We start from the raw sequence: 17,090 nt of genomic DNA, 5'->3' as shown, positions 1-17,090 counted from the left end.
AAACATGAATGAAGACAACACAAAAGGATATATCCTCGTTTAATACATTTTTCATATTTTACCCCTATACACATTACTAATCCTCTGTGTGGCCCACCAACATCAAAAAGTAGAAAGAAAGTTAATGAGACAAAGTATATACAAGAATCTCACATATTAAATGTGTGTACACATAACACACATCATAAGAATAATCCATTACAGTTGTGCAGCGTGTAGAAAATATTGCAGGGTTCCTTATATTCATTACTGATACTAGCTGATGAATGTCAGATTTCTAAACACAAAAAGATATATATATTTTATATACAACCTAAGGGCAGGCACCAAAAGGAAATAAAGGTTGTGCAGATTACCAATGGTTAATAGGTCAGAGAGTATTTACAGAGGGCTGATCGACAGCCAAGAGGTGTACAGCAGCTGAATGAAAGATCAATGTAGTGTCTATTAAAAACACCCAAGTCATAATGTGCTGTGTATGCCAAAAACAGTAGAAATCCAGGGGGTGAAGCTCCACACGGGCCATTAGTAAGCTGCATAGATAAATAACTAGCTCTAACGCTACCCTTTAACCTTCACATTCAGACTACTCAACATACACTGAACCTGCTCTGAATCCCACTTCTCAAACCTTGTTTTTTAGACTATTGCCCCTTTACATTCGCGCTGGGGGGGATTTTTGTGCATTAGGAAGTCAATATTTACAGATCGGTGGGAGACATAACCAAAAGACACAGGGCCTTCCTGTGCTAGGGCACACGGATCAGGACCGCACAGACAACCATATAATAATGGCCAGTATAACCACTACAAGAGCAAGGAACAGGGTTATGATGCAAATCTTCTTCCGGGACTTTTTCTGAAAAAAAAATAAAAAAATAATAATGTTATTCAAGAAAAGCTGGCGTGTTTAACATCTACTACTAATACGGTGTAGTGCCTTGTGTCCAGGAAACTCAAGTGTCATTGCTGTATAATGATTAGTGTATCCAAGTAATACATTCTTCACTTGGTTTAAAAATAAAATTCAAAAGTTAAAAAACACACCAACATTATTCTAAGGGTTTCTGGGATTTCTCCTACCCTCATGCAGAGTGATAGATGGACACACAAAGCCCAAGAAGGCAGTCAACAAATCCAAGAGAGTGATTTCAGACTACATCAATTGCTTGACTTCTCATCAGGACCCTTAAGTCTTTAGTTCAAGAAGGGTTTGTCCTAGTAGTGGACAACCCCATTAAAAGGTTTGGCCTCGATAAAATAAAGCCTATACTCCCCTCCTGTGCTGGCGCTATTCCAGTGGTATCGGGGCTGTGGTGTGGTGGAATGACACATGGTTCCCGGCGCCACTGTCTCCACCTTTATACAGATTGAACAAGCCCCCACTAGCAGTATTTTTTCTCAGGAGTGGGAGCCAAAACCAGGAGTGGGTGATAAATGCAGAATTGGTGACTTGTTTCTATAAGGCTATGTACCCACGTTGCAGAAATGAAGCAGAAAATTTCTGCAAGTCCTCTCCTGGAAAAACGCATGCGGAATTGCCTTGCGTTTTTAATGCATTGCACAAGGCAATTCCGCTTGCGGAAACGCAAGATTAATGGACATGCTGCGCATTTTTGAACGCAGCATAAACGCTGCGGAAAAATCCGCAGCATGTGCATAGAACTTGCGGAATCCCCTTGGGGACCATGGGGTGCGGATTACCTAGCGTTTCACATGCGTTTACGCTGCGGAAATTCCGCAGCATATACGCTTGAAAAATGTTACGTGGGCACCCAGCCTTATACCTTTTCTCTGATTTTTCTCAGGAGCCAAAACCAGGTGAGGAACAAATACTGACCGAATACTGATAGTGGGGCCATGGAGCAAGTCAGAGATCAGCTGCATGAAGAGGAAGTCTGGGCTGTTCAAAACGTTCAAAGGCGAGACAGTGATGCCAGCACTGACTGGACACCACGTGTCATTCCACCACACCAGAGCCGCGGGACCGCGAGTGCCGACACCACTGGAATAAAGCTGGCGCGAGTGGGGAGTATAGGATTTTTTTTTTTTATAAGGGGCCAAACATTTAGTTGAAGAAGGGGTTGTATTAGTAGTGAACAACTCCTTTTAGGACCAGAACCATTTGGGACTTAACCCTTTAAAGACCAGGGTTGGTTTTTTTTTTTTTGTTTTTTTTTGTTTTTGTTTTTTATGAAAAAGTAAAGGAGGTGAGGTTACCAAAAAAAAAAAAAAAAAAAAAAAAAGTTCTAGCATTTTGATCTTTTCTCTTTACGGCTTTTCAAATAGAGTTAATTCCATATTTTAATATATCAGATTTTGACAAATGCGGCGGTATCAAATGTATTTATTTTTTCCCCTTTTTTAATTTTTAAAGCACCACGCCAGCGATTTTTCTATTTTACAACTGGAGTGGTGCTTTGAATCTAAGGTCCCTGCACTTAGGCTCATACTCATCTGCCACGTCTTCTTCTATCACCGCCGCTCCAATCGGTCTTTGGCAGTTTGTGAACAGCCGGATCGCTCCAGTGTTTCATGGATCGAGTCGGAAGTCACTCTTCAATGCAAGTCTATGAGAGCCTCGTTCTGACTCTAAGATTTCCATTGAGAGCTTGTCACTGTTCCTTCTGATTTCCGAACAGTCAGAAGCTGTGCCACGTGACCAAAGCGGTGCGGAAAAAAGGTGAAGACAACAGAGGGAGAGTATAAGACCGGGGGGGGGACAGGGACCTTACATTTGAAGCACCAGTCCAGCAATATTTGTTTGTTTGTTTGTTTTCAGCACTGGAGTGGTGCTTTAAACAAGGGAAAAAGGTGGAGATTTGAACTCCTATTTTTTTTTTTAAATCTTGTATATTATTAAACTATTTTTTACATTATTTTCTAGTTCCCTTGGGGAACTTCAAACTGAAATTTGATCGCTTATAACATATACTGCAATACCATAGTATTCTAGAATATAGTGGCAATCTTAAGTCTTCTATGGAGCTTAATCTAAAAGAGGAGGACAGAGATGATAGCGAAGGCGGGGTGGGGGAATTTCAGCAGACCCCCGGCTGTCATAGTAACCCATCAGTCCCCCGCGATCACTGAAATGATAGCCGATGCGTGCGGGCACTAGCACTCGTTCCATTTAAGTGCTGCTCTCAGAGATTGACAGCGGCATTTAAATGTTTAAAAGGCTATTCCCAAGATCCTATCCTAATATGTAGTAGGTATAATAATAATAATAATAATAGCACATACCGTATTTTTCAGACTATAAGACGCACCGGACCATAAGACGCACTTAGGTTTTAGAGGAGGAAAATAGGGAAAAAAAAATATTTAACCAAAAAATGTAATCATGATGCCCTGTTATAGGGGAGTCTGCGGCTGACACTGGTATTAGGGTAATGTCCCCCAATTCTGTTAATATCCTCCATCCTGGCATGTATGGCCCCTCCTTCCTGGTATACGTGGCCCTCATCCCCATCCTGGAATGCATGGCACCCCTTGAGCCCCCATAAAAAATAAACAATCATACTCACCTCCTCTCTCCTCCAGTGCTGTCCCGCTCTGATGCCGACACTCTCACTGTGTGAGCCGCGCATGGCGTCCCTGCCATGCGCCCTCACACAGTGTGAGAGCGCACACTGTACCGCAGCGCGGCTCCTGCTGCCGCTCTGCGGTCAGTGTGGCTGCTATTAAAGACCATGGATAGTCACTACAACCCATGGGAGTGGGTTGTAGGGAACATTCATGAGCTTTAATAGTGGGCACACAGACCGCAGAAGGAGCCACGCTGCTGTACAGTGTGCTGGCTATTAAGGAAAATGAATATTCCCTGCTCCCCACGCCCACCTCCTACCACTCAGAGCCACAGTATATACAGGGAGATAGTATTCGGACTATAAGACGCTCCCCCCCACACTTTCCTCCAAAATTTTGGAGGAAAAAAAAGTGCGTCTTATAGTCCGAAAAATACGGTACCTCCAATTAGAGATGTAGTATAGTTCTTCTGATGCGCTATGTTGCTTACCCTATGTTCAGTGCATTGCAGTAGCTTAGGGATCCATGGTTATGACCACTCATATAGTGACAGTTAGCTGTTAGTGGTCACAACATACTGGGATGGGATCTTGGGAGATGGGAATACCCTTTTAATATCCGCAGCTGGAACTCTGCACAAGCTGCGGCTGTTAAAGACAGGTGCTGACTATATAATGTAGTCAGTATCTGCAGTGTGTGGAAGGAGCTCAGCCCCTGAGCCCCCTTCCCGAGTCAGGACCCTTTTCCAAGACGTGAATACAACGTTGATTTGCGAGAAGGTGTTAAAGAATTGCAATGTATCCGTAAAAATCAGATGCTATACGGTTACTCTGTATGGATTACGTTTTTTGTTTTTTTTAACACTCGACTTGAAAATGCGAGTCTTATCCAACACAAGAGAGTAATGCAGGCTGTGATTATTTTCATGTGCAGATTCAGTCATTAAAAAAATGAAAGTATTAAGACTGATCATCAGCACTGCCTCACTGAATAATATTGCTCTAAGTGCTGTCCATTTTTTCGCAGCCAGCACTTGGACCGATAATACAGTCGTGTGAACTTGGCCTTACAGTCAATGGTACTTACCTGGTAATAGGCTGCTCTCTGTAACTGCTCTGTTCCTCTTTCTACATGAACTTCTGCACTTTCAACATTGGCTTCTATACTATCTGCAAAAAAGAATTACATTTCCAAGCAATTATTCCAATAAAGTCATTTTATTTAGGTTTTTACTGCACTACATATTCTGACATTTGTGAATACACTTTAATGTTGCCATTTTCAGAGACCTGCAACTTTTTTATTTTTCTGTTGATTAAGAGACTGTTGCTGGAAAAAAAATTAAAATATTGGTTCTTTTGGGGTGATCAATGCATATTTTAAATTAATTTTATATTTTTAGAGACCAGCCTTTTATGAATGTGTTAATACTAATGTTAATCATTTTTCTAATTTCTTTATTTTAATACTGGGAAAAAGGATTAATTTAAACATTTATATTAATATTTTTAAACACTTATTTTTTTTACCTTATAATTTTGATCCCCCTAGAGGACTTTAACCTGCAGTCGTTTGATTCCTTACACTATATACTGCAATACCACAATATTATATATAGTATAAATCAGAAGTGGTCAAAGACAAAAGAGGCCCCTCTGCAAGAATATATGGGCCCTTTACAGTTCAATAGCATATCATAATGCACAATTCCACCTGATTTGGAGGTGGTGGTTGGCCCTCTTACCTCTTGGTCCTCTGTGTGGCTTCATCAATGGTATGTCCGCCCCTGGTGTAAATCGAGGTGTCATTTGAAGCTCAGCCTATTGCACAGCTTCAAATTAGTAGCAAGATGGCGGAAATGGGGCCTTCAGCGTAGTGGGTGGCAATGGACGATGGTGAGCACAAACACCGGGGTTCGCGTTTTTTTTAAATTCCGCTGTCCGAGACTGACAGCGGCAAATAAATAGTTAGAGCAGCAGCGATCACACTCCTGACTGGCAGATTGCCTACATCCATATGTGGTGAGGTGAAATGGGTCCTTAAATCACAACATCTAGTTATTAAAATAAAGTTGATCCTCAGTTTACATAGAAACCTTAGACTGCATTGCTGCACAGGACGGCCCTTCAGGTGGGATGTTAGGGTGCAGTTATATTATTTTTCATTGTCTCTTTTAGTAAGGCAACACATTGTATAATGGATAAATACCATATCTGTAGCTTTGCTGATATTACAATATACCAGTATGGATTTCTATCTAGCATAAAATAAAGTCAGTAATTTTTACCTATCATTTCTCCTTGGTCATGAATCATTACTGCCAGGTCTTTAAAAATCTGATTCACATCAAGAATATCTGCCTGTTTAAAGGAAGGATAAAGAGCATTAGCAGTATGTACAGCTACATTAAACTTATACACACGTTTTGAAAATATACATGAAAAAAAGAGCATTTTACATGAATCTTACTTCTAATTTCTGGATTGCACTCTCCCTCTCTTTTATGAGTTCTAGGTCCTGTTCTGTGATTCCAAGATCTTCCTCTTGGCTTTGCATCTGGTTCCAATCTTCATTGCTTGGAAAAATAAAACATAAAAAGGTCAAATCTAGTACATGCCAAGACGTAGGTGTGTGCAAGCGCATCAGATATAATAAATATCTATCTATAATGGCATGGGATGTTACCTATGAGGAGTCCACTTTTGCAGACTGTCTTCTTCATGGGCAGTCCAGTAAAAATGCCCTTCTGCTATATAATAAACACATGTGCCACGTCATTGTGGGGCCTGTGACTAACACTCATTAAGCCGTCACCATCTACGGTACAGCTTTAGGGCTCGTTCAGACAAGTGTATTACAAGGACGTGTGCTGTCTAACTTACAATTGGATAGCACACTGACCAATGTTACGCTATTGGGCTGTTCAGATGAGTTTCACACACACCAAGTATCCGAGTGCAAAAAAACGCAACATGCACTATCCTCTTCCATATGAGACTCGCCAACTCTGATTCTGAGGCTGTTTTTCGTGACACATCGTACTTTATGATAGTGGTAAAATTGTTTGATATGGCTTGAGTTTATTTGTGAAAATATTGCAATTTTGGCAAAAATTTTGAAGGGAAAAAAATAAAAGGATGTTAAGAGTTTAACAGAAATTTCTCATTTTTTCCAACAAAACCTGTTTCTTTAGAGATCTATTCAGATTTCAGTGGATCTTGACCGTCCTATATATTGGAAACTCCCCATTAGTGATACCATTTTAAAAACCGCACTCCACAAATACTTCAAAACTGCTGTCAGGAAAATTTTTTAACCCTTCATATGCTATACAGGAATTAAAGGGAATCGGTCACCCCCATGGACAATATCAGACCTCTACTATGGCCATACAGGGTATAGAAAAGTAAATCTATACTTGCCTGTATGGCCCATAGTAGACGTCTGATTGCAGAGAAAAACGCTTTAATCAATTCTATTTTGTACAGGTTTAGCGTCCCCCGGATGCCAAACAATCCCCGCCTATGTGCTCATTATTCCCCTAAATCCCCGCCTCTCTGCTTAATTATCATATCCCCCCTCCCCTGCACATTACAGTGCCCTGTGATGTGCACTGTGCTCCCTGACCTCCCGGGCATGAGCAAAGGGCGCTCTAGGTGAACGGCACTTGGCAGTAAAAGGTCTTTTGCCCTTTTAATGCGTATCGGCGGTCGTTAAGAGGTTAACATAGGAAACTGTATTTAGTCAGTTACATTTTAAACTGTTGATGAATAAATATGGATGCCACATGGAGGTAAGACATGGACACTGATGGAAAACGAATAAAAAAAAAAAGTTTGTGGGGTTTTTTTTTTTCTAATATGCTCGGCTAAACCTGATCGTATATACACAGCCATACACAATTCCATGCTTTGAAAGTTCTGTCAGATTTCCAATATAGGAAACGGTTTGTGCTCCTTTAGAAGCCATTCAGCTGTAAAATCTGTACTCCCTGCAAACAACTGGCGTACGAGGATTTAATCTTCTATGGAAACATGAATTGGAACAGCACAGCACAGCACTGTAGCATAGCATTTTGGGAGAGAATGAAGTTAAATAAAGTTATGATGTATATTTGTAATTACCTGCAGGTTTGAGTAAATTTATTAAAAAAAAAAAAAACCTTCCTTACTCTTTAAACCTATTGTCATGGAACATGGTGTGGACCAATGTCACCAATAAGTTCTTCTCACGTGTAACTTGCATATTAGAGATTGTCCACTTGGATACATACTCTGTATATATCCATTATAGATAAAAATCATCGGCAGTCAGCTGATCAGCTACTGTCCAGTGTCACTTACTTGTCAAATGAAACCAGCGGTTCTTCCTTCTGCCTCTCATCACCCTTAGAAAAGATAAATAAATGTGAGGAAGTCTCAGTATGTAGAAATAGCTAATAGCAGTTTACACAGAGTACCGTGGTTGGGAGACATTTGTCTTCCTAGGCACATATGATGTCTGCCCCGATTATAACCCTAAATAAGCTACTTTAGTCTTAAAGGGGTTCTACAACACCTGTCACTTCCGCATCAGGAGGAGCGGGGCGCTGATAACGATTCCTGTGTCCTGCCAATGCAATGCTATTCTGATGTGGAGAGTGATGAGCAGACATATAGAAAAAGTAACCTCCACTTGAACGGATATGAGCTGCAATATCCAACAAGTGATCCCTGAGTAGTTTCAAAGCCAGTCTAAGAATTCGGTTTACAATGTTTATGGCAGTGAGCTAGGATCTCATCATACACAGCAGCAGAATAATGTACAGCCGGCCTACTAGATCAGTGGACATGCAAAGAAATATGTCCCTTAGGCCGGGGTCACATGAGCGTATATCGTCACCTCCGAGAGAATCACATTGATTATGGCAATGACCCTACAATCACACTCTCATCCAAACGTCAGCTTAGCGAGATCAGATTCTCTCGGATGAGAGAATCTTAGCACAGTTGAGAAGATGGAGAACAAAATTTCTCCATCTTCTTGATTGTATGAGTCCACGGAAATTGGACTGCACTCAGATGTAGTCCGAGAGCAGGCCAATGATTTCCACTCACGCATAGACTTGTATGGGTGTGCGCCATCAGATTTGCACTGCAAATCACAGCAAGATGCTAATTATTTTCTCATGCCGAATCGGTACGAGAAAAAACAAATGCTGATCAGCACTGCCCCATAGTATAACATTGGGTAGAGTGCTAGTCGATAAAACATGACATAGCACTCATCCGATGTGTGCGCTAGCGTGAGCGAGGCTTTAAGGAATGTTCACAAGGGGCAGAAAATGCATCATATTACAGTAACAGCAAAGGGGACAGGCTTTTACCAAATTTCATCCACATGCCGCACAAAATATGTGGTTGGAGTCCACACTGACCATCTTAAGTCCAAAGCAAGTCAATTTATGTTGCACACTGGTGAAGAAATTGTCCTATTAAGTTTAATGAGGAGGAGGGGGGGGGGGCAGACCCATTTGCAGCAGGTGGGGTAAGTCAGCTAGACTCCAGGACCCAAGAGTCCCTGCAGCAAGGTGTATAGGGCTCGGTGTCCTGCTCGTTAACAATAAATGCCACTTATTTCTATGCAATATGCCAAACACCAGATGGGGCACAATTGGCATAAAGAGTTTTATTTTAACTCTTTCCTGTCTATACTTTTTGTATTATCTAACATGGTTTCCATACTACTGACCAGGAATCAGACTGACATGCTGTACATTATACAAGGAATATCCCAAGACAAAACTTGAACTGAACTTACTGACAGACGAGACCCGGCTCTGGCACGTGCTACTGTCTCCTTCTCCTTTTCGGACACTTGTCTCTGGATAGCTTGGAAATGGTTAAGTGCAGCAGAAAAATCATTCATAAGACGCTCCTTCTGCAGTTTTTGCTGACGCTGTAAGAAAAGGATATAGAATTGTGACCCATACTGATTATGAAAGCAAATATAAGGGGACTGTCCACTACTCTCCATTGAATAGGAGCAGAGCTGCACAGTTACGCCCCACACGCTGGTTACACACCCCAGCCGCCTGAGCTGGCAGCAACTTATTGGTGGGGGTGTCGGACCCCACTGATCGGATATTGGTGACCTATCCCAAGGACAGGTAATCAGCATCAAAGTACTGGACAAATAAATGGAGAGAAATCTGTGTGGCATTTGGCAGGTTTGTTGGTGATAGATATTTGGCATGGTCCTAATTTACAAGGTATTGGTTATACTGCAATTTTATGAAAAATAATACGGTACCTGTTCTGTGGGAGACAATGGTGTTGGAACAAATGAAAGATTCTTCAGGTAAGTGTTGGTTTCCTTGGCCAAAACATTAGTGGAGTGCTGAATCTGCTGGCTGCACGCAGGGAAAAGATAATGGTTAAACTACAAGATATCAGGAAAGGCTGCACACAGTCATTGATACTGATCAGTGCTACAGGTAGAACTTACAGGTTCTGTTGGAGTTTACTAGAATCTTTACTGGTTCCAAGCTGATTCAACAAGGTCCGAATCTGAGCAGCTACAGGGATTAAGAACAAAAGGTGTAAATGCTGCAATGCCATGCCACCACAACTTAGGGGACATTTCCCCTACTTTAAAGGGTATTCTCAATGGGACAATGTTGGGGTATAAAAGAGAAAAAAAAAAAACATCCTATTTTCACCTTCCAGACTGGGACCACTCCTCTACACTCACTAGCAAGTACCCCACCGTCCTCAGATCATCAATATCTGGAGGGGGGGGGGGGGGTCATGGGCGTTTGCTCCAGATTTTGATACGCTAGGATTGGTGAGGGATACACTAGCGAGTGAGGCGGAGCAGCGTCAGCCCAAAAAGTTACTATACCATTTTTTTCCCCGTTTTTATTATCCTACCCTGGGCCCATTGAGAAAACCTTCTATAAGGCAATTAGTATGAACTAGATAGACCCCTTTCAGGGTACAGCCACCTTCTGACCAACAGGGGAAACAGAGACTGCAGGTGGCCATACATATGCCTGCACTTATCAGGCATTGCTGATATACATATACACCATAAATGCTCAAAAGAGGCACACACTGGGAATACTCTTGGAGCATTACTTCACTGAAAGACCTTTTGTGGACTAGCACGAATTGGATGAGAATGATAACCATGCGCGACATCTTTGCAGGCCATGACAGACCATTATCAGTCACCTTAGCGTTAGACCAAAGGTGCCCATACATCTCCAATAACGCGTCTAATAGCTATTCCTCCATACCCCCATATAATGTACATGCATTCAGCCAGGCCTACATTTGATCTCAGTGGTGACTGGCAGCGGCTTATCTCCCTCGAGAACAAATGGATCGAGCATTGAAAGTCAACATGCCCAGTCATCTGTAGGGGAGAGGCCCCATGTACGGCCATCTATTGTGTATAGACATAGGCTAACTGGCGCAACTGCTACTGTAGAAGTGAACACAAATGTACATATGAGAACACAGACATACACAGCACAATTATTTACTAAACATTTTTGGGGGGGATCCCTAGAGCTCCAAAAACAAAAAAGACCCTGGTGCTCTTTGGGCACCGTGCCTATTCACCATCCCTTAGAATTGCCAGCACTTTTCACTGTTCAGTTTATTGTGCAGAAGTCATATGCTGGAAATATCCCTTAGTGTCAATAGGAGACAGAATAGAAACCTTTTCTTTTAGGAATATGGATGTGTGCAGCTAATAAAGTGTGCAGGCGGGCAGCGGACACAGAGAGAGCGCGCAGGGACCGGCGCAGGCGGGCAGCGGACACAGAGAGCGCGCAGGGACCGGCGCAGGCGGGCAGCGGACACAGAGAGAGCGCGCAGGGACCGGCGCAGGCGGGCAGCGGACACAGAGAGAGCGCGCAGGGACCGGCGCAGGCGGGCAGCGGACACAGAGAGAGCGCGCAGGGACCGGCGCAGGCGGGCAGCGGACACAGAGAGAGCGCGCAGGGACCGGCGCAGGCGGGCAGCGGACACAGAGAGAGCGCGCAGGGACCGGCGCAGGCGGGCAGCGGACACAGAGAGAGCGCGCAGAGACCGGCGCAGGCGGGCAGCGGACACAGAGAGAGCGCGCAGAGACCGGCGCAGGCGGGCAGCGGACACAGAGAGAGCGCGCAGGGACCGGCGCAGGCGGGCAGCGGACACAGAGAGAGCGCGCAGAGACCGGCGCAGGCGGGCAGAGTACACAGAGAGAGCGCGCAGGGACCGGCGCAGGCGGGCAGCGGACACAGAGAGAGCGCGCAGGGACCGGCGCAGGCGGGCAGCGGACACAGAGAGAGCGCGCAGGGACCGGCGCAGGCGGGCAGCGGACACAGAGAGAGCGCGCAGGGACCGGCGCAGGCGGGCAGCGGACACAGAGAGAGCGCGCAGGGACCGGCGCAGGCGGGCAGCGGACACAGAGAGAGCGCGCAGGGACCGGCGCAGGCGGGCAGCGTGGTAGTTCACATGGGCGTCTTTACTGACGATAGTGTGAAAAAAAAATTATCAGCATGCGCTACTTTGATCCGTAAACTTGCCCATTATAAGTCAACAGATGCTCAATTAGGATAGAAAACTGTATTCTGACTTCATTACTTATTAAATTGTTCATGTAAAAACTGTATGCCATATGGATGTTAAAAAAAAAACAGTAATATGGATGGTCTGCAGGCGTAAGAAAAAAAAAAAAAAAAAAAAAAGGACGTGGATATTAAAAACGGACAAACGCTGAACACTTTTCTGTCTGGCCGATGTGTCACAAGGTCAGGGGCTGGGCCAGCAGCTGCCACCTGATCGGACTCCGCTCCCACATCACTCACCTGTAGGTCAGCCGTTTCCATCACACACAAAGCCCAGCTCTTCCCGATCACACCACTGATGAAGCTCAGGATGGTGGCCATGGCTGATCACAGAGAGCAGTAGCTCGCAGCAGGATCACGCCAGCATTGCTGGGAAGACACATACACTATCTGGCTGCCACTTCCTGCCCTTGTAATGTGCAGGTCCCATGGTGGATGGCCTCACAGGCACACTACACACCCAGCCACTGACAGTACTCATAGACCCCAATGATAGAAACAGGAGACCCCACAAGCCCTGATGACAGATGGGAGGACAAGCCATCGCCGCACTGTCACAGGACACCGTGCCAGCCGTGCTCACTGTTGTTGGTGATCCTCTGGATGTTGCCGCTGCAGGCCTGGATGATGCTGGTGAAGTCTCGCCCTCTGGCTGTGCTTTGTGGCCACTGGCCCGACATGATGCCGTCTGTTCGGCCTGGTTCTCCTTAGTGTCTACTGTGCCGGTCACCGGAACACTACGCAGTCGCACAGCAACGCCCGAGGGTAAGATGACGTCAGGTGGAGGCGTGGCGAATCAGCAGAAGCTGTGAGGCGACGCGCAGTGGGCGTGGCTATCGATCAGCCTAGCTCCTCCTACTGATACTCCACACTGGGGTTACCACCATTAGTAGCAGCTACCTGCTGACTATTAGCCAATCACAGTGCAGGACGAAGCCAGCGTATCAGAGCAGCCTGTGCCTACCTGCTATACTAAATAAAGCGAGAACCTTCTCCTCCCCGCCTTCTACCAATATCGCCACTAGGGGTCCCACTCCTAGCTGCCCCCATGGGCTACTGCTCTTCTTATTTCACACAGTACCAACCAGATCGAAAATCTGCACCCATTGTGGATAAATGGCGCATTCTCACATCTGGTATCCCAATGTGTTACACTTATTAATCTCACTGGTGGGCTTCAAACATCCACTGAAAAGTCCTTAGACCACGTTCACACCAGCAGTATTTGGTGAGTTGTTACCGCCGATCACAGCCCCTATTTCCCGCTTTGTCACGCAGATGACAGCATGGGAAACCAGGGATGTTCATGTTCTGGATCGGGTGCCTGAACACGAACATTTTTTTTGATGTTTGGGTTTGGTCGACGAACCTGACATCAAAGGGTTCACTCATCTCTAATTGGCACACCACACCCCAAGCTGCTTTTGTGGTATGTCATATAATTGCACCCAGATGCATGGCATACGGATGGTAATGTGGCACCCCAGGGGTCTGGTTTCCACAGTAATGTAATGTTATGTCTGAGAGCAGGTGGGAGGTCCTTTGGTCAGGGATCCTGTGCATGCCACACCTCCTGCCCAGTCTTGGGAGGGGAAGAACTTCCCCTATATAAACCCGGGGCTGAAGCAGGGTTAGCAGTCAAGGAGAGTAGAGACAAGAAACAGCAGAAGCAATACTACTACGAGTCAGGGGCTGGCAGCTGCAGAGCTCGCCCTGACTGAGAAGCTTTCTTACCGGACCCGGCGTCCGAGGCTGTGGGGACTAACTCTTACCCAGCAGCAGAAGCCGACCGGCAGGGGATTTCAGGTCCTCAGGCCCAGAAACCCGAAGGCACGGTCACACGCGTGGGACCAGCACCGCCATCGTGGAGCGGAAGCCATTAGAAGGCCCCCAGTCACCGGCCATACGGGTGAGCACCACACGGTACACTCAGGGACGTGGGCTACTTATATCCGCTTCTAGCAAGGTAGCCAGAAGAGTACAGTCAGTTTGGGAGGCCTACAACTCCGCCTGGCCAGGGGAGATCCCATCTGCTCAAGGACTGACCAGGCCCCGTTCACTAGCAAGTACTCCGGGAGGGTCTATCGTTGTTACCAGTAAAGACCCTGAATTACACCGCACCGTCTCTGAGTGGTTCCTGCTACCCCCATCATCCACATCTGCTGCCCTGAGGCCATACCCCTCCCGTTGGGGGTTATACCATCTACGCTGCACCATCCATCCACCGGCCTCAGCGGACTGTCCTGCAGCGGCAGCTCCATAGCTGCATTCAACAGGTGGCGTAGTCGTCCTACATCTACCGCTGTTACATCGCCGCTCAGTTTGACTCCCTGGGCACGGACCGGGTCACCGCCACGAGACTACAACCCTCAAGAGATCCGGCTCCGGGTAAGCTCCCGCGTGCGCAACGCAGCGCGACATAGGCCCAGGGGCGCGTCAACTTTTGGCGTAGTCGGCAGGATTTCGTGCCCGCAACCACCGGGTACTGCGTGCCTGAAAAAGAGACTTTTCAAACTTACCTGTGGTGAAGATTCCCGCCATCCGGCGCCATCTTCAGCCTTCTTCCCGCCATCGGTGAAGTTTCCCGCCATCCGGCGCCATCTTCTGCCTTCTTCCCGCCATCCGTGGAGTTTTCCCGCCATTGGACGCCATCTTGAGGACGCCGCGCGGGAAGAAGAGGGGCGTGGACTCCGAAAGCGCGCGAGAACTGAAGCCCCGCCTCACGTCCGGACGTTGCGTAAGGTCCTGGAAGGAGCCCAGCAGACGCCGACGTCACAGGAGCGCGACGGAAGGTCCTCAACCCTGACGATCCACTGTGGAGCCGCGACCTACGGAAGAGGATCATCGCAAGGTAGGCCACGGTCCACTAGGGGGGAGGAAGATGTCGGATACGGAGGAGAGCTTCACTGCCTCAACCCCCGCCAGCGCTACCGCTGCTGCAGTTATGCCCTTCACCATGCCCTATATCCCGGGAGCAGCTTGGCTACCCCAGTACTCAGGGGAGTCACATACCCTGCATGACTTTAGAGAAAAGCTGGATAGCCTCTTCCAGGTGTACCCCCTCACAGAAGAGCAAAAAGTGAGCATCCTGGTGGCCCAAATAACCGGGGCAGCCAAAAGGGAAGTAAAATCCTGGCCACCTGGGAGGAAGACTGTCGCAGGGATACTAACCCGGCTGAAGGACACCTTTGATACCCGCACCTCAGCCGAGATTAAGCTTAGATTCTACGGGTGCAAGCAGCGAGCGCATGAGAGTATAAGGGACTATGCACTAAACCTACAAGAGGCCCTGAGGGCCATTAAGCAGACCGACCCTGATGGAGTGGGAAACGAGGACAGGCTGTTGACCGAACAGTTTATAGAGGGACTGTATTGTAATACCCACCGAACCCAGTTGCGGGCAATGGCCTTACAGGATCCCCATCTGGGCTTTGCACAGTTCAAGGACAGAGCCATCCGGGTGCTCCGAGAACCGGCACCGGGTGGCGTTGTGACCCACAAGCGCCCTGCTATCACTTACCACCAGGAGGCGGCGCCCTTGTCGGCAGGGCCTGTGGGAGCTGATGCGCAGGCTTTGGACAATGACCCGGCTCCAGACCTACACCATCAGGTCCAAGAGCTAGCTAAGAGCGTTGCTGCGCTAACCCGAACTGTGCAGTCTTTACAGGCTTCCACCCCAGGGAAGATCCAGCTGGCATCCGGACCGGAGGACATCCCGTGGCGTCGACCAAGGAGGACCCCACCGGCCAGAGGAAGACCCAGTGACCGATACAGCGAGGACGGACGACCCATCTGCCGCCGCTGCAATCAACCTGGACATATGGCAAGGTACTGTTCTTTAAACGGGCACAACCTGGGGTAGAGGGCCAACCCCCAGGAAAAAGATCACCAGGCCCATCGAACTGGCGCGACAGATATGTGGGAGGACGTCCAGTCTTGCCTGTGGTACTGGATGGCATTCCCATGAGTGCCCTACTGGACACCGGGTCACAGGTCACCACCATCCCGTACGTGCTCTTTAAGCAGTACTGGAATGACTCGGATATTACCCGCTACCCTGACGACGACTTGAGTATCATCGCCAGCAATGGCCAGCCCGTGCCACAGATCGGATTTAAAGAGGTGACCATCAAAATCGGTAGAGTCGAACTGGCAGCACAGGGACTGATCATTGTAGATATTGACAAACATGAGTCACCCAAAAATAACTCTAGGAACTAATGTAATTGAAAATTGTCTTGCAGAGGTGATTTTCCTTTTACAGCAGGTTGCCAAGAACGCCAGCTCCGGCGAGCAGCGGGTGCTCCAGAAAGAGATCCGGGCACTGATGCGACGGCAACAGGTGGAACTCTCCGGCGGTGAGATTGGTAGCATAAGAATGTGTGACCCTTTTCCTATTGCCATGCCCCCAAAAAGTGAAATGATGATTTGGTGCCGGGCAGCTATTGGTCTGAGAGGTAGAGATTACCAGGCAATGGTAGAACCAGTTTACTCGGACAGTAGGCCCACCATTTTGACAGCACGGGGGGTGGTTGATGTACGCCATGGGAGGGTGCCCGTTCGCATAATAAATATCGGGGAGAGGGAAGTGTACCTGCCCCGGTATGCCACGCTAGCCAAATTATATACCATTAACCAAAATTCTATACAATCTGTGGAACCCTTGCCTCCATCTCACCCGGAGGAAGGTAACGGCTCTAAGAAAAACATGGAGGACTGGTGTCAGCAACTACATCTGGGTACTGACTCCACTCCCGCACACCAGAAACAAGGAGTCTATCGGGTGGTTCAGGAGTACGAGAGAGTGTTCAGTAAACACCCGTTAGACTTCGGGCGAGTCAAGGGGGTAGAACACCACATCCCCACGGGAGACCATCCTCCTATAAAAGAGAGGTATCGACCCGTACCCCCTGCCCACTACCAACACGCCAAGGGGATGCTTAGAGACATGAAGGAGGCT

General features: G+C 47.0%; 1 protein-coding gene across 1 annotated transcript; it reads right to left on the bottom strand.

The window, feature by feature from the left end:
- Window positions 1–23: 23 nt before the first annotated feature.
- Window positions 24–12,939, bottom strand: STX12 (syntaxin 12). Its single transcript, XM_073666152.1, has 9 exons — window positions 12,714–12,939; window positions 10,018–10,087; window positions 9,823–9,922; window positions 9,331–9,468; window positions 7,875–7,918; window positions 6,001–6,106; window positions 5,819–5,891; window positions 4,618–4,700; window positions 24–859 (listed from the first exon to the last, which is right to left on the bottom strand). Exons 1-9 carry the CDS (start codon window positions 12,808–12,810, stop codon window positions 764–766), a joined length of 807 nt encoding a protein of 268 aa, XP_073522253.1. The 5' UTR covers window positions 12,811–12,939; the 3' UTR covers window positions 24–763.
- Window positions 12,940–17,090: the final 4,151 nt, after the last annotated feature.

This window comes from Phyllobates terribilis, unplaced genomic scaffold (genome assembly GCF_046119375.1).
Source record: "Phyllobates terribilis strain yellow unplaced genomic scaffold, ASM4611937v1 Scaffold_2__4_contigs__length_985480577, whole genome shotgun sequence".
NCBI lineage: Eukaryota > Metazoa > Chordata > Amphibia > Anura > Dendrobatidae > Phyllobates > Phyllobates terribilis.
Note: the sequence above shows the minus strand (reverse complement) of the source record. Positions and strands in the feature narration are given on the sequence as shown.